At 42.0% G+C, this 22,324-nt stretch overlaps 3 protein-coding genes across 3 annotated transcripts in view; all 3 read left to right on the top strand.

Moving 5' to 3' along the window:
* Positions 1 to 5,305, top strand: part of LOC109956027 (protocadherin gamma-A7-like) — a 20,937-nt gene extending 15,632 nt beyond the window's left edge. Inside the window, exon 2 of the mRNA XM_020592808.1 lies at positions 4,586 to 5,305. Within this exon, the coding sequence (XP_020448464.1) occupies positions 4,595 to 5,290 (696 nt within the window). The 5' untranslated portion in view covers positions 4,586 to 4,594 and the 3' untranslated portion in view covers positions 5,291 to 5,305. The remainder of the gene's footprint in view (positions 1 to 4,585) is intronic.
* LOC109955471 (uncharacterized) overlaps positions 1 to 22,324 on the top strand; it is a 52,095-nt gene that overhangs the window by 24,136 nt on the left and 5,635 nt on the right. Inside the window, exons 6-8 of the mRNA XM_020591656.1 lie at positions 1,409 to 3,856; positions 4,490 to 5,284; positions 6,581 to 8,900. Of these exons, the coding sequence (XP_020447312.1) occupies positions 1,409 to 3,856; positions 4,490 to 5,284; positions 6,581 to 8,900 (5,563 nt within the window). The remainder of the gene's footprint in view (positions 1 to 1,408; positions 3,857 to 4,489; positions 5,285 to 6,580; positions 8,901 to 22,324) is intronic.
* Positions 10,201 to 12,841, top strand: LOC109956016 (protocadherin gamma-A2-like). Its single transcript, XM_020592780.1, has one exon. The coding sequence runs from the start codon at positions 10,358 to 10,360 to the stop codon at positions 12,743 to 12,745; it is 2,388 nt and encodes a 795-aa protein (XP_020448436.1). The 5' UTR covers positions 10,201 to 10,357; the 3' UTR covers positions 12,746 to 12,841.

Genomic DNA, 22,324 nt, shown 5'->3' with positions numbered 1-22,324 from the left:
TAATAAAGGTTAAGTAATGGTTACTCACCACTGTGATACATTTATGAAGTGTTAGTTCATGCATATATGTTTCCTACTTTACAATAAGCGTCACAGAGAGCATTAACAAATGGTTAAGTAAGGTTAAGTAATGGTTACTCACCACTGTGATACATTTATGAAGTGTTAGTTCATGCATATATGGTTCCCACTTTACAATAAGCGTCACAGAGAGCATTAACAAATGGTTAAGTAAGGTTAAGTAATGGTTACTCACTACTGTTATACAGTTTTAAAGAGCATTAATAAATGCGTAATTATGAGTAAGTAATGCTTACAGTATACAGCAGGGTGGGCAAGTCAGGTCCTCGAGAGCTACCACCGTGCATGCTTTCCAACTATCCATGCCCTGCCCACTGCTGCATACCTGAATCAGGTGTGTTCAGTCAATCAGAAGCTGGAAGATACCACCTTAGATGAACGTGGAGCGAGGACAAAGTGAATCCGTTGGTTGGAGGATGGACAAGTAAGTGGACAGTTAAAACAGCCTTCTCCTAATGAAACTGCTAAGCTGTGAACTTCGTGAAACAAATGTTAATATCTTTATTGACAATTTACTAGTATTACCATTTATGATTAATAAATGCATTAGTTACCTATTAGTTAATGCTTATTACTGCATTAAGTACGGTTAATTAATGTACCCTTATTGTAAAGTGTTACCACCTGTTTAAACCCCGAAATCTTTGAGTTTAAATTGAGATACATTTTTTTTTGCTATAAGACGCCATTTTTTATTATTGTCATTTATACTTTTAAACTACCACATTCTAGTCACCATTAAATACATAAATTTACTCTTTAAGAGTAAAATGTCCTGTCTTCCGTCCACCCCTGTCCGGCCTGTGCCTTTCAGCACCATGGACAGCGGAGCATTCTGTAGAACCTGACGTTCTGGTGTTGCTGATTTGTTTCTCCTCTTTGTCTCCATATATCTGGCTCACCGTGTGCGTGTGCGTGCCTGTGTAACAGTGAAGGATTAAAATCAGCTTCAAATTGATAAAACGTAATGTCACATTACATTGAGGTCTGCAGTTGTGTTACAAGTTAACGTTCAAACATAATTAAAGCTTTTGATCATATTGGGGTCTACTTCATGAAATGCAGTGGGGAAAGAGGAATTCCCCTATAATGTGTAGTTCAGTGCATCCAACTCACAGGGACGCTGTTGACCAATCTGCGGAGACTTGAGAGCTCATTGTAGTTGTACCTCCCCACCTCATCTCGAAATGATAGGGAGACAGAGAATAAAACATGGACGAAGACACCGTTTGGAACGAGGTGATGAAACGCGGAGGTGCCAGGCAGATTATCAGCATTGTTTTCAGTGTCGACTCATGAATATTTTGAATACATTTGTGTCTGAAAGATTTTTTTGTGGGCAGCGGATTTGATAGCACTTCCTTCAGACTATCAGAGAATATCGGACAGAACAATGAAACGGCAAGTAGCCTTACTGTTGTTTATGTCGCTTGCTTCTCTCAGCTCGGTGTTCGGGCAGGTCAGCTACTCCATTCCCGAGGAAATGGCGAAAGGTTCTTTGGTTGGGAACATAGCACACGACTTAGGCTTAGACATTAAACGGCTGAAATCCGGGAAAGCACGCATATATACAGGAGAAGGCACAGAATACATCGAGCTGAGTAAAGAAAAGGGACTCCTTGTAATCAAAGAGCGGATAGACAGAGAGACACTCTGCGGGCAGACGACGCCCTGTGCTCTTGATTTTCAAATCATTTTGGAGAATCCTATGCAGTTTTACAGCATCACTGTTGAGATCACCGACATTAATGACAATTCACCCGGGTTTAAAAACAATGAAATGAAGTTTGAAATTAGTGAGACGGTTCAAATTGGCTCGAAATTTGTCCTAGAAAAGGCCGTTGATATCGATGTAGGTATTAATGGTCTCCAGGGCTATTCTCTGAGTTCCAGTGACACGTTCACTTTAAACCCTTATAGAATTGGCAGCAGTAGGAACGTTGAAATGGTTCTGAAAAAGGCTCTTGACCGAGAGAAACAGGAGCGTTTGTCTTTAGTATTAACTGCCACAGATGGTGGCGACCCGCAGCTCTCTGGAACCATGCAGATTGTTATTACTGTGTTAGACGCAAACGATAATGCACCTGTTTGTACTCAAGCTGAGTATAGGACTAATGTAAAAGAAAACTCATTAAAAGGAACAGCTTTAACCACAGTGAGCGCATCTGATGCAGATGAAGGTCGACATGGGCATATAGAGTATACAATTACTAATGAAGGCGCTACAGAATTATTTCATGTAGATAAAGAAAACGGAGTGGTTACGTTAATGGGAAATCTTGATTATGAGAAATTTCGGCATTATGAGATAGATGTTCAAGCATCAGATGAAGGTGGAAACTCAGATGTGTGTAAAGTTATTATTGAGGTGCTGGACACAAACGACAACCCACCAGCTATAAATATTATGTCAGCGTCATCCAGGATATCTGAAGATGTTAAACCAGGCACAGTTCTGGCAATGATGAACATTCAAGATCCAGATTCAAACGACAATGGCAAAGTTCACTGCATTTTAGATGAAAATGTTTATTTTAAAATCACGTCGACTTCAAATAATTTCTTTACTTTAGTGACAGACAGTGAATTGGACAGAGAGAGATCCTCAGAGTATAACATCACAGTGACCTGCTCTGATGAGGGAGTGCCCTCCCTCTCCAGCAGCGTCACTCTCACCTTACAGATCTCTGATGTCAATGACAACGCTCCTGTCTTTGAGAGGAGCTCATATGAGGCCTACATTGTAGAAAACAACACTCCAGGTCTCTCCATATTCACAGTGAAAGCCAGAGACGCTGACTGGAACCAGAATGCCCGTGTTTCTTACATACTGGAGGACTCCTCTGTTAACGGAGTGCCAGTCTCCTCATATGTGTCCGTTAGTGCTGATAGTGGAGTCATCCATGCAGTGCGCTCTTTTGACTACGAGCAGATCAAAGATTTCCACTTCCGTGTCAAAGCTCAGGATGGAGGCTCTCCTCCTCTCAGTAGTAATGTGACAGTGAAAATACTGATCCAGGACCAGAACGACAACCCCCCTCAGGTCCTGTACCCAGTCCAGACTGGAGGCTCTGTGGTGGCTGAAATGGTGCCTCGTTCAGCAGATGTGGGCTATCTGGTCACTAAAGTGGTGGCTGTTGATGTGGACTCTGGACAGAATGCCTGGCTCTCCTATAAACTGCAGAAAGCCACAGACAGGGCGCTGTTTGAAGTGGGCTTACAGAATGGAGAAATCAGAACTATCCGCCAGGTGACTGATAAAGACACAGTGAAACAGAGACTGACTGTTATAGTGGAGGACAACGGGCAGCCCTCTCGTTCAGCTACAGTCATTGTTAACGTGGCGGTGGCGGACAGCTTCCCTGAAGTGCTGTCGGAGTTCACTGACTTTCCACACGACAAGGAGTACAATGACAACCTGACTTTTTACTTAGTGCTGGCTCTGGCTGTAGTTTCCTTCCTCTTCATCACCTGTTTAGTGGTTATTATATCAGTGAAGATCTACAGGTGGAGACAGTCTCGCATCCTGTATCACTCCAATCTCCCTGTGATTCCATATTATCCACCACGTTACTCAGACACTTTGGGGACAGGGACTCTCCAACACGTGTACAACTACGAGGTGTGTAGGACGACTGACTCCAGGAAGAGTGACTGTAAGTTTGGTGGAGCTGGTAGTCAGAACGTGTTGATAATGGACCCCAGTTCTACAGGGACGATGCAGCAGATACAGGGTGAGAAGAGCATCCTGGATGAACCAGACTCTCCTCTGGAGGTCAGTTAAATAGGGTTGTAAATGTGTTCTATATGTGTGTTCATATATAATTTATCAAGTTATAAACAGTCGCTGTTCAGTTTTCTATCAGCACCATGGACAGAGACATTGTTTTCCAGTGAACCAGATTTTTTGAGGAATTTAAATCTTATTAATGTGCCTTAATTTAGCCTTCTGATGTCACCCTTCCTATGATTTTTACGTTTCATTACCAGGAGTTTAGATTGTATCACTCCTTGCCCTCACAAAAACGCGCTCAGCCTTTTTCTCTGTAGGCTAATGTAAATAGATTGTCTCACTTTTACTTTGTTGTACCAGCATCGGTGTTTCAGATGATTTAGCTCAATCTAAACATTACTTCTCTTAAGATTGTATGAGCATTTCTCTTGTAGTTTCGACCTCGAACTCAGAGAGACGCTGTTGACTAGTATGTATCAGTCTTACACCAGATGTAGTACCTCCCATCATCTCTGTATATTAGAGACAGAAGAAAGACGGAGAGATGCAAGAAAGCACTGATGCGGATGATCCAACAGAAATTAAATACCAAGACATTGGACGGTCACTTTTGAACTACTCTTGGAAGATTTTCAAGACCCTGTTTTGACAGTGGATTTATGATACATTTAAAAGGGGATTAAAAGGTTTACAGAACGACTCAGAGCCAAGTTGATCCAGGACCAGAACGACAACCCCCAGTCAGTAATAATGAGCAGATTTCAGGTTGTGGTGGCTGAAATGGTGCCTCGTTCAGCAGATGTGGGCTATCTGGTCACTAAAGTGGTGGCTGTTGATGTGGACTCTGGACAGAATGCCTGGCTCTCCTATAAACTGCAGAAAGCCACAGACAGAGCGCTGTTTGAAGTGGGCTTACAGAATGGAGAAATCAGAACTATCCGCCAGGTGACTGATAAAGACACAGTGAAACAGAGACTGACTGTTATAGTGGAGGACAACGGGCAGCCCTCTCGTTCAGCTACAGTCATTGTTAACGTGGCGGTGGCGGACAGCTTCCCTGAAGTGCTGTCGGAGTTCACTGACTTTCCACACGACAAGGAGTACAATGACAACCTGACTTTTTACTTAGTGCTGGCTCTGGCTGTAGTTTCCTTCCTCTTCATCACCTGTTTAGTGGTTATTATATCAGTGAAGATCTACAGGTGGAGACAGTCTCGCATCCTGTATCACTCCAATCTCCCTGTGATTCCATATTATCCACCACGTTACTCAGACACTTTGGGGACAGGGACTCTCCAACACGTGTACAACTACGAGGTGTGTAGGACGACTGACTCCAGGAAGAGTGACTGTAAGTTTGGTGGAGCTGGTAGTCAGAACGTGTTGATAATGGACCCCAGTTCTACAGGGACGATGCAGCGGATACAGGGTGAGAAGAGCATCCTGGATGACCCTGACTCTCCTCTAGAGGTTTGACTGCTTTAATACTGTTTTTTTCTGTCGTGGTGTTTTAAAATGAAATTCATATTGCACTGTGTTTTCTATTTAATAGCAATCAGAAAAATACAGTTTAAAGGTCCATTTAATAGACCTGATTGTAGTCTTTATTACATTATGAGCTAGTTAAATTTCTATGACATGTATGGTGTATTTCACGTTTATTGCCAAGATGAACTTTAATGCCAAACTTTCCTCATTAGATGAAAAAAACAACGATAATAATAATGATTATAAACAGACTTCTTATTGAGGGTAAGACCATGAGGATGGGGAGGAACCGAAAATAATTTCTTCTTGTTGTTTCCATTAATAGTAGTAGTTGTTTTAGTACCCCTTCAATTCAGCACCATAGACAGCTTCCCAGTCTGCATCTGTAATAGAGGTTAGACTGATTATTTATGTGTAACCATGTATTGGATCACAGAAGAGCCCTTCCAATGTTTGAAACATTAAACTTATTTTCACATAAACAGATCTTTTCAAAATACAATTTTTGCTTATGTTCAGTACAATTTGTTATGTTCTTGGTAAAGCTTTCATTTTCTCCATTGTCCAGGTAGTTTCTGCTTTTTGTGCTCTCTATAGATTTTACATCTTGTGTTTTTCATCTGTATAGTTTTTCTCGGTGCAAGCAGAGAGCATCAAATCTTAAACAGTGCATTTGAGCTTTTATAATTGTTTCTTTTTTAGCGCTATTTTTCATGTTGTAAAGCAGTCATCTCATTGCTGTAATGTTATACTTGGAAGTGCTATATTCACTAGAGAAAAGCTTGTATGGGTGTGTGTGTAACATGAAAAGGCATTTTTGCATCTCTTATTACGGCAGGTCTACATCATTATCACGGATTCCTACTAAATCGTAAAGACTAACGTGGTAGTTTTTCTTTTGTTATTTTCCTCCTCACACCGTTTAAGGTTGACCATTCAGACTCATCAAACACAAATAAACCAAAGAAGACACATAACAAATATTACAAAGATTATTTTTTTCTGTATAGGATAAAATATAAGAAACCGGATGACATGAATATAAAACTCGTCAAAACTATTTTCCATCTTCCATAGTATTCTGTAGTTCAGCTTGAAGAACTCTTAGGGCCGCTGTTGACCAGTCTGTGTTACTAAGAAGAGTAAGTCAGCAGTACCTCCCACGTCATTTCAGACAGAGAACGGGAGAAAGGCACAAGGAACACTACAAAACACGAAGATCATTGCTCTAAACCTTCATTTGTACGAACGATCTCCCTTTAATTTTTGTACTTATGCCTTAAATGTTTATTTAAAACTCCAAGAGGACGTAAAAAGATATTACTTTTGAAGACAAATTCATTTTGTTCGGGAATATTAAGCGGCTCTTTTTACTGGAACACGACGGACAGAACAATGAGATGGCAAGTGCTGCTGTTTATCTTGGTTCTCCATTTCGGTTCAGTGACTGGGCAGGTCAGCTACTCCATCCCAGAGGAAATGCCGAAAGGCTCTTTCGTTGGGGATGTTACGCAAGATTTGGGTTTGGATGTGAAAAGATTGAACTCAGGAAAAGCTCGCATTTATACGGGCGACGGTGCAGAGTACATCGAGTTGAATAAAGAGAGGGGGGTCCTCCTTGTTAAAGACAGAATAGACAGAGAGGTGATCTGCGCGCAGACTGCGCCCTGTGCTTTGCATTTCCAAGTTATTTTAGAAAATCCTATGGAGTTTTATAGCATTACCGTCGAAGTTACAGATATTAACGACAACGCCCCGATTTTTAAAAGAGGTGAAATGAAATTCAGGATAAGTGAGTCAGCTATACCAGGAGCGGTTTTCTTGTTGCAGCAGGCAACAGATCTGGATGTTGGTGTGAATGGCCTTCAAAATTATTTCTTAAAGCCAACCGATAACTTTATTTTGAGGCTGCAAAATCAAGCAGATGGAAGCAAAATGGTAGAAATGGTGTTGCAAAAACCTTTAGACAGAGAAAATGAGGATCATTTGTCGCTTATACTGACTGCAGTAGACGCTGGTGAGCCGCGGCTCTCCGGAACTGTTCAGGTACATGTAAATGTGCTTGATAGTAATGATAATGCTCCCGTTTTTACGCACAAAACTTACAAATCCACCATAAGAGAGGATTCACCATCGGGAACACAAGTCGTGACTGTCAGCGCTCATGATTCAGATGAAGGATCTAATGGCGAAGTATCTTATGCTATACTAAATCTACTGGACAATGTGTCCGACCTTTTTGAAATAATCAGAGAGACTGGAGAAGTTAGATTAATTGGCAAAACTGACTTCGAAAAAAAGCAGCAATATCAAATACATGTCCAGGCTAGTGATGAAGGGGGGCTAACTGATTCATGTAAAATTATAGTAGAGATAACTGACATAAATGATAATACACCTGCAATAAATGTCATGTCAAAGTCCAGTCTAATAAAAGAGGATATTGAACCTGGAACAGTTGTTACCATGATAAATATTCAAGATCCTGACTCGGGTAAAAATGGAAAGGTCCAGTGTTACATTAACGAGAACATTCCCTTCACAATTGCTTCAACGTCAAATAATTTCTTCACTTTAACAACCGACGGTGAATTAGACAGAGAGAGATCTTCAGAGTATAACATCACAGTGACCTGCTCTGATGAGGGAGTGCCCTCCCTCTCCAGCAGCGTCACTCTCACCTTACAGATCTCTGATGTCAATGACAACGCTCCTGTCTTTGAGAGGAGCTCATATGAGGCCTACATTGTAGAAAACAACACTCCAGGTCTCTCCATATTCACAGTGAAAGCCAGAGACGCTGACTGGAACCAGAATGCCCGTGTTTCTTACATACTGGAGGACTCCTCTGTTAACGGAGTGCCAGTCTCCTCATATGTGTCCGTTAGTGCTGATAGTGGAGTCATCCATGCAGTGCGCTCTTTTGACTACGAGCAGATCAAAGATTTCCACTTCCGTGTCAAAGCTCAGGATGGAGGCTCTCCTCCTCTCAGTAGTAATGTGACAGTGAAAATACTGATCCAGGACCAGAACGACAACCCCCCTCAGGTCCTGTACCCAGTCCAGACTGGAGGCTCTGTGGTGGCTGAAATGGTGCCTCGTTCAGCAGATGTGGGCTATCTGGTCACTAAAGTGGTGGCTGTTGATGTGGACTCTGGACAGAATGCCTGGCTCTCCTATAAACTGCAGAAAGCCACAGACAGGGCGCTGTTTGAAGTGGGCTTACAGAATGGAGAAATCAGAACTATCCGCCAGGTGACTGATAAAGACACAGTGAAACAGAGACTGACTGTTATAGTGGAGGACAACGGGCAGCCCTCTCGTTCAGCTACAGTCATTGTTAACGTGGCGGTGGCGGACAGCTTCCCTGAAGTGCTGTCGGAGTTCACTGACTTTCCACACGACAAGGAGTACAATGACAACCTGACTTTTTACTTAGTGCTGGCTCTGGCTGTAGTTTCCTTCCTCTTCATCACCTGTTTAGTGGTTATTATATCAGTGAAGAGCGACAGGTGGAGACAGTCTCGCATCCTGTATCACTCCAATCTCCCTGTGATTCCATATTATCCACCACGTTACTCAGACACTTTGGGGACAGGGACTCTCTAACCAGACTCTCCTGTAGAGGTTAGTTTTGCTAAATATACAGGTTTTGTTCATCTACTACTCGGTGGCCTGTTGTTGCAACACAGTGAGTGAAAACGTCTTTACATTTGCATTTGTTAACTCATTTCAAGTTTACAATGTGCATTGAATTTTATGGTCGTTCTGTTTCAGAACCGTGGACAGCGCACAGATCTGTTGTGTTAGTGAAATAACTTAAAGGATAGGTTGGGGATTTTTCAAGGTGGTCTGAAATTGGTATTGACGCCTTTATATGTAAGTGAAGAATATTATACGTACTGTAGCCTTTCTTACTCCTCAGACTGACCCTGAAGCTTTCCACCAAGACTGTACACTGAAATAAATGCTTGACAAAATGCACAGGCCTCATACTGTGCAAGATGCCTCCCCACTTAGCTAATTCGAGTCTGTATTTTTCAACTTTACAGTATATTTATGAAAAATGTCCCCCGAATTTCCCACACACAGTATTTCCTTTTCAGTCTAGAGTCTGAGAGATACAGTGTGTCCCACTAAGGGAAAATTGAAACAATATCATTTTTGCCATTTTCTTTTTTCATCCATCCCCCCTTTGTCTCTATCGATTTGTTTGAAGGTATGTGTGTGCACGTGTGTGTGTTTTGTTTGCCCCTACTTGTTCATTGGTATTAGTTTTCATATGTAATTGGCTTGCCATTGAATCTATAATTGTATGCTTAGAAATAGACATTTATTTTTATTTGTTGGTATATTTTAGTAAACACAACCTGCTGGTCCACACTTAAACGGACAGTGGACTTAGTGGGTTCGGCACCATGGAGAGTGGGAATGAAGGTTAAGTCACTGGGCTGATAATTTATATTGAGCCTTGAGAAAAGATTTACTTTCTGTCATTTTTATTCCGTTTTGCAGTTTGGTGTATGTAGCTGATTTTGTCCCCGTGTAACTGTACTTTTGTCTTTTGCGCCCTTTTTGTTTAGAGGTATTATGTCCTTTTGTTCTAGTTTGAGTAGTTGCCTTGGCGCTCTGTCATTTAACAGTACTGTACACAAAGAGGATTTAAAAGGTTTAAACTCAGCATATCACTCGGAAATCATTCGTTTGTGTTTTATTCTGCTTCTCTATTCTGGTTGCCATAGTAATACGCCATGTAGTTAAGTTCACTGAACAGAGAGTGACGCTGTTGGCCATCGAGTTGCTGAAAGAGCATTGATGTAGTACCTCCCTATACTTCAACATATTTCACTGGGAAATAGAGAGAGGCAGTGTTAACAGGCGGGACTCACATCAACAGCAGAAGCCAACACCGCACAATGGGATTCTTTTGTTCCACAAATTAGGTTAAGTCCCACTTTTAGGACCATATACGTCTATCTACAAGTCAAAATAAGAACCTGGAGCTAAGAAAGAGAGGATTTTCTCATTTTCTTCACAGACGTGTCGACCGGAACGATGGGATGGCAAGTGCCCTTGTTTATTTCGATGCTTTCTGTTAGCGTAGTGCATGGCCAAGTCAGCTACTCTATTCCTGAGGAGATGGCACGGGGAGCTCAGATAGGAAATATAGCCCAGGATTTAGGTTTAGGCGTGGAAAGATTGAAGTCGGGTAAAGCTCGTATTTATACTGGTAACACTGAGGAATACATTGAGCTGAATAGAGAAAGAGGAGTCCTCCTCATTAAAGACAGGATAGACAGGGAATCTCTATGCAGCCAAACAATACCCTGCGCACTCCATTTTCAAATGATCTTGGAAAACCCAATGGAGTTTTACACGGTCACTGTCGAAATTACCGATGTAAATGACAACCCTCCTACGTTTGAGAGAGGCGAGATAAAATATGAAATTAGCGAGTCAGCCCTTGTTGGAGCGCGATTCGTCTTGGACAAAGCCACAGATGATGATGTTGATGTCAACGGCTTGAACAGCTACGCCCTGAAGCCCAGTGATAATTTTGCTCTTAAAACCATCAGCCGAGGAGATGGGACTAAACATGTCGAGATGGTTTTACAGAAACCTTTAGACCGAGAGAAACATGAGCATTTATCATTAATACTAACTGCTCTCGATGGGGGTGAACCACAGCTTTCGGGGACAATGCAGATACTCATAACTGTGTTAGACGTCAATGACAATCCGCCAATTTGTTTAAAGCCAGAATACAAAGCAAGTGTTACAGAGAACGCTCCTGCTGGCACTGTAATAACTACTGTTAAAGCTACTGACAAAGATAAAGGCAGTAACGGAAAAGTAACATACATGATTCCCAAATCCGCAGCAGCAAGTCTCTTTCAAATTGATACTGATAATGGAGTAGTAACATTAAAAGGAAATGTAGATTATGAAAAGAGGAGGCTTTACGAGTTAGACGTTCAGGTCTCAGATCAAGGAGGATTGTCCGATGCATGTAAAGTAATTGTGGACGTGACAGATGTGAATGATAATCCTCCGTCTATTAACATCATGTCTAATGCAAACGCAGTATCTGAAAGCGTGAAACCCGGAACTGTCGTAACAATGCTTAATATTCAAGATGCAGACTCAAACGACAACGGAAAAGTTATTTGTGTTTTAAACGAAAATGTTCCCTTTACCATTAAATCAACAACAAATAATTTCTTTACAGTTATGACAGACAGTGAATTAGACAGAGAGAGATCTTCAGAGTATAACATCACAGTGACCTGCTCTGATGAGGGAGTGCCCTCCCTCTCCAGCAGCGTCACTCTCACCTTACAGATCTCTGATGTCAATGACAACGCTCCTGTCTTTGAGAGGAGCTCATATGAGGCCTACATTGTAGAAAACAACACTCCAGGTCTCTCCATATTCACAGTGAAAGCCAGAGACGCTGACTGGAACCAGAATGCCCGTGTTTCTTACATACTGGAGGACTCCTCTGTTAACGGAGTGCCAGTCTCCTCATATGTGTCCGTTAGTGCTGATAGTGGAGTCATCCATGCAGTGCGCTCTTTTGACTACGAGCAGATCAAAGATTTCCACTTCCGTGTCAAAGCTCAGGATGGAGGCTCTCCTCCTCTCAGTAGTAATGTGACAGTGAAAATACTGATCCAGGACCAGAACGACAACCCCCCTCAGGTCCTGTACCCAGTCCAGACTGGAGGCTCTGTGGTGGCTGAAATGGTGCCTCGTTCAGCAGATGTGGGCTATCTGGTCACTAAAGTGGTGGCTGTTGATGTGGACTCTGGACAGAATGCCTGGCTCTCCTATAAACTGCAGAAAGCCACAGACAGGGCGCTGTTTGAAGTGGGCTTACAGAATGGAGAAATCAGAACTATCCGCCAGGTGACTGATAAAGACACAGTGAAACAGAGACTGACTGTTATAGTGGAGGACAACGGGCAGCCCTCTCGTTCAGCTACAGTCATTGTTAACGTGGCGGTGGCGGACAGCTTCCCTGAAGTGCTGTCGGAGTTCACTGACTTTCCACACGACAAGGAGTACAATGACAACCTGACTTTTTACTTAGTGCTGGCTCTGGCTGTAGTTTCCTTCCTCTTCATCACCTGTTTAGTGGTTATTATATCAGTGAAGATCTACAGGTGGAGACAGTCTCGCATCCTGTATCACTCCAATCTCCCTGTGATTCCATATTATCCACCACGTTACTCAGACACTTTGGGGACAGGGACTCTCCAACACGTGTACAACTACGAGGTGTGTAGGACGACTGACTCCAGGAAGAGTGACTGTAAGTTTGGTGGAGCTGGTAGTCAGAACGTGTTGATAATGGACCCCAGTTCTACAGGGACGATGCAGCGGGTACAGGGTGAGAAGAGCATCCTGGATGAACCTGACTCTCCTCTAGAGGTCAGTTAAATACTTCAGCTTCCTCTCTTTGACTTAGTTTCTTGGTCAGTGTTTAAGTGCGTTGATAGTGCCATGAACAGTATCCTATACTTTTTTCCCCAATCGCTGATAGGTTGTCATTATTTTCACGCGCATTATATTAACCCCGCTGCATAGTTTGGTAAAGCAGAATGATAACTTTTTTTAGGAATTGGATAACTTTAACATTGCCTTTTTAAAAGGACTTTTAAATTTAATGTTATTTCTTTCAGCAACAAATACTGGTTATATGAAGCATAGACACAAAGATTTTATTAGTGTTTTTGTGTCTTGTCTTTTTGAATTATCGTGAATAACATTTCTACTTGTGTCATATTATTTATATATTTTAAAAAGACTGACTCTTTAATAACTTTTATGGAAAAATTCTGCAATGCAGTTATTTTGTCTTAATTAAATCGCTTGTAATGGACAGTGATGCTGGGCTCTTAAGAGACTGATCATTTCAGAACCTCGGACAGCAACATTTCTTTGCTCGGCTGTTTCTTCTCCTTACCCGTTTTCATCCATTATTTCATTAGTTTAATCGTCTAGTGTTTGTTTCTTGTTATTTGCTCATTTAATTCAAACATTTTTATGCTTTTTGGTAGACGTGGCTTGTGTTTTTATAGACACGTAATTAAGACTGAAAACTGAAAAAAACAAAGTATCACCATGAACATTTCTGAAGTGTCAACACAGTTTACAAACAGGATAGAACTTAATTTAAACATTGTTTCTATTTGGGTTTATCTAAAAGTAAATGCTCTGGACAAATTTATACAGATCAGGTTTCTGCAGTTTTCTATTATGGACTCTTAGGGCCGCTGTAGACCAGGGTGTTGATGACTGAGAGTGGGATTGTTGCAGTACCTCCCATGTGCCATTGACATAATGAACATAACGAAGAGACAACACGACGAGAAACACCGTTCATTTGGTATAAAGGAAGTATCTGATAACAAAGCCTTTTCTTTCAACTGTGTGGATTATACAGCTCCAAAGTTGACGTTTTACGAGAGAATGGATTGCGGTTTTTGGGATATATAGTCAGACCGTGGAATACTCCTGAGACGACACTCGGATAGAACAATGAAAGGACAGACGTTGCTGTTTCTCTCTCTTCTGTCCCTTGGCTCAGTAACTGGGCAGGTCAGCTACACAATACCGGAAGAAATGCCGAAAGGTTCCTTAATCGGTCAAATATCACAGGATTTAGGTTTACAAACCAAACGTCTCATCTCTGGTAAAGCTCGAATTTATACCCGAGACAGTGATGAGTACGTCGAACTGAATAGAGAAAGAGGGGTCCTCCTTGTTAAACAGAGAATCGACAGAGAGGCGCTCTGCAAACAAACGACGCTGTGTGCTTTACATTTTCAGATTATTTTAGAGAATCCTATGGAACTTTACACAGTTACCGTACAAATCACCGATATCAATGATAATGCGCCAACCTTTGAAGAAGAAGAAATCAAATTTAGAATTAGCGAGTCAGCGATCACCGGAGCAAAATTTGTGCTGGAAAGGGCTGTGGATCATGATGTTGGAAACAATGATCTTCAGAGGTACGAATTAAAACCAACTGATAATTTTGCTCTGAAAGTGCACAGTAACGCTGATGGAAATAAAAACGTAGAGATGGTGCTACAGAAGCCTTTAGACAGAGAGAAACAAGAGCAGATATCTCTTGTGTTAACGGCTGTAGATGGAGGAGAGCCGCAGATGTCAGGAACAATGATGATTCTCATCACAGTTTTAGACGCTAATGATAATGCTCCTGTTTTTACACAGCCCGTATACAAAGCTACAGTTACCGAGAATTCACCTAAAGGAACGATTGTGGCTACTGTTACAGCCTCAGACGCAGATGAAGGCTCGAACGGTAAAATAACATACTCAATCAAAAATACATTAGATGATGTCAGGAAGCTATTTAACATAAACAAGGAAAATGGCGAAGTGACTGTAACTGGAAACATCGACTTTGAAGAGATACAAAATTTTCAAATAAATGTACGTGCTAGCGACGATGGGGGACTCACTGACTCCTGTAAGTTGATTGTCGATGTGCAAGATGTAAATGACAACAAGCCTGAAATTAACATAATGTCAAAATCAAATATGATATCAGAGGATGCCAAACTAAATACAGTTGTTACAATGATAAATGTTGAAGACAAGGACAAAGCTGAAAATGGAAAAGTGCAATGTTTTATCACCGAAAGTGTTCCATTCATATTAAAAGCATCAACAAATAATTTTTATAGCCTAGTGACAGACAGTGAATTAGACAGAGAAAGATCCTCAGAGTATAACATCACAGTGACCTGCTCTGATGAGGGAGTGCCCTCCCTCTCCAGCAGCGTCACTCTCACCTTACAGATCTCTGATGTCAATGACAACGCTCCTGTCTTTGAGAGGAGCTCATATGAGGCCTACATTGTAGAAAACAACACTCCAGGTCTCTCCATATTCACAGTGAAAGCCAGAGACGCTGACTGGAACCAGAATGCCCGTGTTTCTTACATACTGGAGGACTCCTCTGTTAACGGAGTGCCAGTCTCCTCATATGTGTCCGTTAGTGCTGATAGTGGAGTCATCCATGCAGTGCGCTCTTTTGACTACGAGCAGATCAAAGATTTCCACTTCCGTGTCAAAGCTCAGGATGGAGGCTCTCCTCCTCTCAGTAGTAATGTGACTGTGAAAATACTGATCCAGGACCAGAACGACAACCCCCCTCAGGTCCTGTACCCAGTCCAGACTGGAGGCTCTGTGGTGGCTGAAATGGTGCCTCGTTCAGCAGATGTGGGCTATCTGGTCACTAAAGTGGTGGCTGTTGATGTGGACTCTGGACAGAATGCCTGGCTCTCCTATAAACTGCAGAAAGCCACAGACAGGGCGCTGTTTGAAGTGGGCTTACAGAATGGAGAAATCAGAACTATCCGCCAGGTGACTGATAAAGACACAGTGAAACAGAGACTGACTGTTATAGTGGAGGACAACGGGCAGCCCTCTCGTTCAGCTACAGTCATTGTTAACGTGGCGGTGGCGGACAGCTTCCCTGAAGTGCTGTCGGAGTTCACTGACTTTCCACACGACAAGGAGTACAATGACAACCTGACTTTTTACTTAGTGCTGGCTCTGGCTGTAGTTTCCTTCCTCTTCATCACCTGTTTAGTGGTTATTATATCAGTGAAGATCTACAGGTGGAGACAGTCTCGCATCCTGTATCACTCCAATCTCCCTGTGATTCCATATTATCCACCACGTTACTCAGACACTTTGGGGACAGGGACTCTCCAACACGTGTACAACTACGAGGTGTGTAGGACGACTGACTCCAGGAAGAGTGACTGTAAGTTTGGTGGAGCTGGTAGTCAGAACGTGTTGATAATGGACCCCAGTTCTACAGGGACGATGCAGCGGATACAGGGTGAGAAGAGCATCCTGGATGAACCAGACTCTCCTCTAGAGGTTAGGCTTACTGTATATTTCCTCTTTACACCTTTTATAATGACACTTCTCATTTTTATCGCATGTAGTTGTTCAGTTTGGACATTCAGACATGTTTGTGTTGGAAAATTTTTTGATGTTGCTTTGCCTTCACTCAGGCCTGTTATTTTCATTTTCGTATCTCTAATTTATTACTTAAGTGCTTTATTCTCTAAATGAAGTTCCATTTTTGAATTGAATTTACATTGATTTTGCTTTTTTGTGACTTAACCTGCTCTGAGGCAGATGAAGAACAGCCATTTGTTACACTATCACTACGCGTAATCAAAGTGCAGGTGGTAGTTTCAGTAGCCGCTGTACATATACTTAAACCTTTTTTCCATTATTTTTGAACATACACCGACTAGTTTTCATTCGAATATACAATGTTCTCAAAATACTTCTCTTTTTAATGGGCTTTAATATGATTTGTGGGTATCAGTGACAGAAAGGTGGGTTCATTGTGTCATATCATGACATTTATTGTGAAAACCTTTGTGCGTAGCCTACATGTTGGTCATACATTGTCACTTTCAGAACATCAACATTAACTTTACTGCCTTTTTTATCTAGTAACTCATCCCACTATACAAAGTAGCCTACAAACTGTTGGCACATTATTGTTTTGGTTAAGTGGCTTTTAAAATATGTTGTGCGCCGTCTTTGTGTTTTTTACTTAACCTTTTTTTCTTTTTTTGGTAATTCAATTAATTAATGAAACAGTAGATAACGTAGGAAACATGCAGCCATGGTTTGTCGAGGATCCCCTGAAGTTTGGGAATATTTTCATTGGTGTCATTGGTGTTGTGTGTGAATGCTGTATCGTCTCCTGTAAAGCGCTTTGGCCAGTGCAACACACTCTGAAAGTGCACTGTGGAAAAATGCGCTATATACTGTAAATACAGTCCATTTACCATTTTCACATTGTCTTTATATGCTTCATTTTCATTGAAACTCAGGTTTATTGACAGTGAATCTTGTCACCAGAGATTTATTCATGGTAGATTTCTGTAGTTTTGTAATGTGGACTCTTAGGGCCGCTGTTGACCAGAGTGTCGACTGAAGGCAGTACGGTTACACCTCCTATGTACCATCGACATGATAAAGAAAGAGCAGCACGACAGGAAAGATGGGACACTGTGATCGTGCAGACTAAATGAAAATCATACATTGGTTGAACTTTGAGTAGCTTTTGTTTGGATTACGCAGGCGCCAAATTCAACTTTTCATACTGGAATATCACCTTTACTGGATATAAACACGCTGAGCAATTGCCAAATTCATCTTTTCATACTGGAATTAATATCACTTTTACTGGATATAAACACGCTGAGCAATCTGAAGCAATTTGGAAAGAACAATGACGAGGCAAGTGCTGCTTTTCATATGTCTCCTCTCCGTCGTCTCGGTGCTCGGCCAGGTCAGTTACATTATTCCCGAGGAAATGCCCAAAGGATCTTTAGTGGGTGATATAGTGCAGGATTTAGGTTTACAAACCAAACGTCTTGTCTCCGGTAAAGCTCGAATTTATACCCGAGACAGTGAGGAGTACATCGAGCTGAACAGAGAAAGAGGCGTCCTCCTTGTTAAAGAGAGAATCGACAGAGAGGCGCTCTGCAGACAGACGACGCCTTGTGCTTTACATTTTCAGATTATTTTAGAGAATCCAATGGAATTTTACACTGTTGCAATCCAGATTGCTGACATTAATGATAACGCGCCGACCTTTAAGAAAGATGAAATCAATTTCAAAATTAGCGAATCAGCGACCACCGGTGCAAAATTTGTGCTGGAAAAGGCTCTGGATCTTGATGTTGGAAGTAATGGTGTTCATGGCTATGACATAAAACCAACTGATAATTTTGCTCTGAAAGTGCACAGTAACGCTGATGGAAATAAAAACGTAGAGATGGTGCTACAGAAGCCTTTAGACAGAGAGAAACAAGAGCAGATATCTCTTGTGTTAACGGCTGTAGATGGAGGAGAGCCGCAGATGTCAGGAACAATGATGATTCTCATCACAGTTTTAGACGCTAATGATAATGCTCCTGTTTTTACACAGCCCGTATACAAAGCTACAGTTACCGAGAATTCACCTAAAGGAACGATTGTGGCTACTGTTACAGCCTCAGACGCAGATGAAGGCTCGAACGGTAAAATAACATACTCAATCAAAAATACATTAGATGATGTCAGGAAGCTATTTAACATAAACAAGGAAAATGGCGAAGTGACTGTAACTGGAAACATCGACTTTGAAGAGATACAAAATTTTCAAATAAATGTACGTGCTAGCGACGATGGGGGACTCACTGACTCCTGTAAGTTGATTGTCGATGTGCAAGATGTAAATGACAACAAGCCTGAAATTAACATAATGTCAAAATCAAATATGATATCAGAGGATGCCAAACTAAATACAGTTGTTACAATGATAAATGTTGAAGACAAGGACAATGGAGAAAACGGAAAAGTGCAATGTTTCATTGGAGAAAGTCTTCCGTTCATTTTAAAAACATCCACAGAACATTTCTATAGTTTAGTGACAGACAGTGAATTAGATAGAGAGAGATCTTCAGAGTATAACATCACAGTGACCTGCTCTGATGAGGGAGTGCCCTCCCTCTCCAGCAGCGTCACTCTCACCTTACAGATCTCTGATGTCAATGACAACGCTCCTGTCTTTGAGAGGAGCTCATATGAGGCCTACATTGTAGAAAACAACACTCCAGGTCTCTCCATATTCACAGTGAAAGCCAGAGACGCTGACTGGAACCAGAATGCCCGTGTTTCTTACATACTGGAGGACTCCTCTGTTAACGGAGTGCCAGTCTCCTCATATGTGTCCGTTAGTGCTGATAGTGGAGTCATCCATGCAGTGCGCTCTTTTGACTACGAGCAGATCAAAGATTTCCACTTCCGCGTCAAAGCTCAGGATGGAGGCTCTCCTCCACTCAGTAGTAATGTGACAGTGAAAATACTGATCCAGGACCAGAACGACAACCCCCCTCAGGTCCTGTACCCAGTCCAGACTGGAGGCTCTGTGGTGGCTGAAATGGTGCCTCGTTCAGCAGATGTGGGCTATCTGGTCACTAAAGTGGTGGCTGTTGATGTGGACTCTGGACAGAATGCCTGGCTCTCCTATAAACTGCAGAAAGCCACAGACAGGGCGCTGTTTGAAGTGGGCTTACAGAATGGAGAAATCAGAACTATCCGCCAGGTGACTGATAAAGACACAGTGAAACAGAGACTGACTGTTATAGTGGAGGACAACGGGCAGCCCTCTCGTTCAGCTACAGTCATTGTTAACGTGGCGGTGGCGGACAGCTTCCCTGAAGTGCTGTCGGAGTTCACTGACTTTCCACACGACAAGGAGTACAATGACAACCTGACTTTTTACTTAGTGCTGGCTCTGGCTGTAGTTTCCTTCCTCTTCATCACCTGTTTAGTGGTTATTATATCAGTGAAGAGCGACAGGTGGAGACAGTCTCGCATCCTGTATCACTCCAATCTCCCTGTGATTCCATATTATCCACCACGTTACTCAGACACTTTGGGGACAGGGACTCTCCAACACGTGTACAACTACGAGGTGTGTAGGACGACTGACTCCAGGAAGAGTGACTGTAAGTTTGGTGGAGCTGGTAGTCAGAACGTGTTGATAATGGACCCCAGTTCTACAGGGACGATGCAGCAGATACAGGGTGAGAAGAGCATCCTGGATGAACCAGACTCTCCTCTGGAGGTCAGTTAAATAGGGTTGTAAATGTGTTCTATATGTGTGTTCATATATAATTGATCAAGTTATAAACAGTCGCTGTTCAGTTTTCTATCAGCACCATGGACAGAGACATTGTTTTCCAGTGAACCAGATTTTTTGAGGAATTTAAATCTTATTAATGTGCCTTAATTTAGCCTTCTGATGTCACCCTTCCTATGATTTTTACGTTTCATTACCAGGAGTTTAGATTGTATCACTCCTTGCCCTCACAAAAACGCGCTCAGCCTTTTTCTCTGTAGGCTAATGTAAATAGATTGTCTCACTTTTACTTTGTTGTACCAGCATCGGTGTTTCAGATGATTTAGCTCAATCTAAACATTACTTCTCTTAAGATTGTATGAGCATTTCTCTTGTAGTTTCGACCTCGAACTCAGAGAGACGCTGTTGACTAGTATGTATCAGTCTTACACCAGATGTAGTACCTCCCATCATCTCTGTATATTAGAGACAGAAGAAAGACGGAGAGATGCAAGAAAGCACTGATGCGGATGATCCAACAGAAATTAAATACCAAGACATTGGACGGTCACTTTTGAACTACTCTTGGAAGATTTTCAAGACCCTGTTTTGACAGTGGATTTATGATACATTTAAAAGGGGATTAAAAGGTTTACAGAACGACTCAGAGCCAAGGCGAGGTCGGACATAACAATGAAACGGCAAGTACTGTTGTTTATCTCGGTTCTCTCCTTCAGCACAGTCCTTGGACAGGTCAGCTACTCCATTCCTGAAGAAATGCCGATAGGTTCCTTCGTTGGTAACATAGCTCAGGATTTAGGTTTAGATGTCACAAGACTGAAATCCGGCAAGGCTCGTGTTTTTACTCGAGACAGCATTGTGTACGTCGAGTTAAACAGAGAAAAAGGAATTCTGCTGCTTAAAGAAAGGATCGACCGAGAGGGGCTTTGTGGACAAATGACGCCCTGCGCTTTGCATTTTCAGATTTTGTTGGAAAACCCCATGGAATTCTACAGTATCACAGTTGAAATCACAGATATAAATGATAACCCTCCGACCTTTCTTACAAACGATGTTCATTTTAATATAAGCGAATCGGTGCTTAGTGGGACTACATTCACTTTAGATAGAGCGACCGATCTCGACGTGGGCGAAAATAGTTTAAAAACATATGTCCTCAAACCAACAGATATGTTTTCTCTTAGAATAAATAATCAAGGAGATGGTAGTGAAAATGTCGAAATGATGTTAAATGCTCCACTTGACAGGGAGAAAAATGCAGAGTTGGCTTTGATTTTGACAGCGGTAGATGGAGGCGAACCGCAGATGACGGGAACAATGCAGATCCACATCACAGTTTTAGACGCTAATGATAATGCTCCTGTTTTTACACAGTCGGTTTATAAAGCGTCCATTAAGGAAAATTCACCAGTAGGAACAGTTGTAGTGACAGTTACTGCAACCGATGCAGATCACGGATCTAATAGCAGAATAACTTATTCAATTTCAAACATGCTAGATCATGCCAGGGGAATGTTTGAAATAAATAAGGAAAGTGGTGATGTCACTTTGAAAGGAAAAGCTGACTACGAGAAGGCCAGAAATTTTCAGGTAAATATTCGTGCTAGTGATGATGGGGGATTAACTGGTTCTTGTAAACTGATAGTTGACGTATTGGACATGAATGACAACCGCCCTGATATTCATATTATGTCGAAATCAAATGTTATATCGGAAGACGCAAAACTTAACACTGTAGTGACAATGATAAACGTGGAAGATGCGGACTACGCTGAAAATGGAAAAGTGCATTGCGCCATTAATGATAATATTTTCATGTTACAGTCAACATCAGATAAATTCTATAGTCTAATGACAGACAGTGAATTAGACAGAGAGAGATCTTCAGAGTATAACATCACAGTGACCTGCTCTGATGAGGGAGTGCCCTCCCTCTCCAGCAGCGTCACTCTCACCTTACAGATCTCTGATGTCAATGACAACGCTCCTGTCTTTGAGAGGAGCTCATATGAGGCCTACATTGTAGAAAACAACACTCCAGGTCTCTCCATATTCACAGTGAAAGCCAGAGACGCTGACTGGAACCAGAATGCCCGTGTTTCTTACATACTGGAGGACTCCTCTGTTAACGGAGTGCCAGTCTCCTCATATGTGTCCGTTAGTGCTGATAGTGGAGTCATCCATGCAGTGCGCTCTTTTGACTACGAGCAGATCAAAGATTTCCACTTCCGCGTCAAAGCTCAGGATGGAGGCTCTCCTCCACTCAGTAGTAATGTGACTGTGAAAATACTGATCCAGGACCAGAACGACAACCC

Source organism: Monopterus albus, unplaced genomic scaffold (assembly GCF_001952655.1).
Source record: "Monopterus albus unplaced genomic scaffold, M_albus_1.0 scaffold2.1, whole genome shotgun sequence".
NCBI classification, from domain to species: domain Eukaryota; kingdom Metazoa; phylum Chordata; class Actinopteri; order Synbranchiformes; family Synbranchidae; genus Monopterus; species Monopterus albus.
This window is presented reverse-complemented; position numbering and strand designations above follow the sequence as displayed.

What these genes read in the sequence shown, in the direction of transcription:
- LOC109956016 (XM_020592780.1), top strand. Translation starts at nt 10,358, where the DNA reads ATGGGATGGCAAGTGCCCTTGTTTATTTCGATGCTTTCTGTTAGCGTA.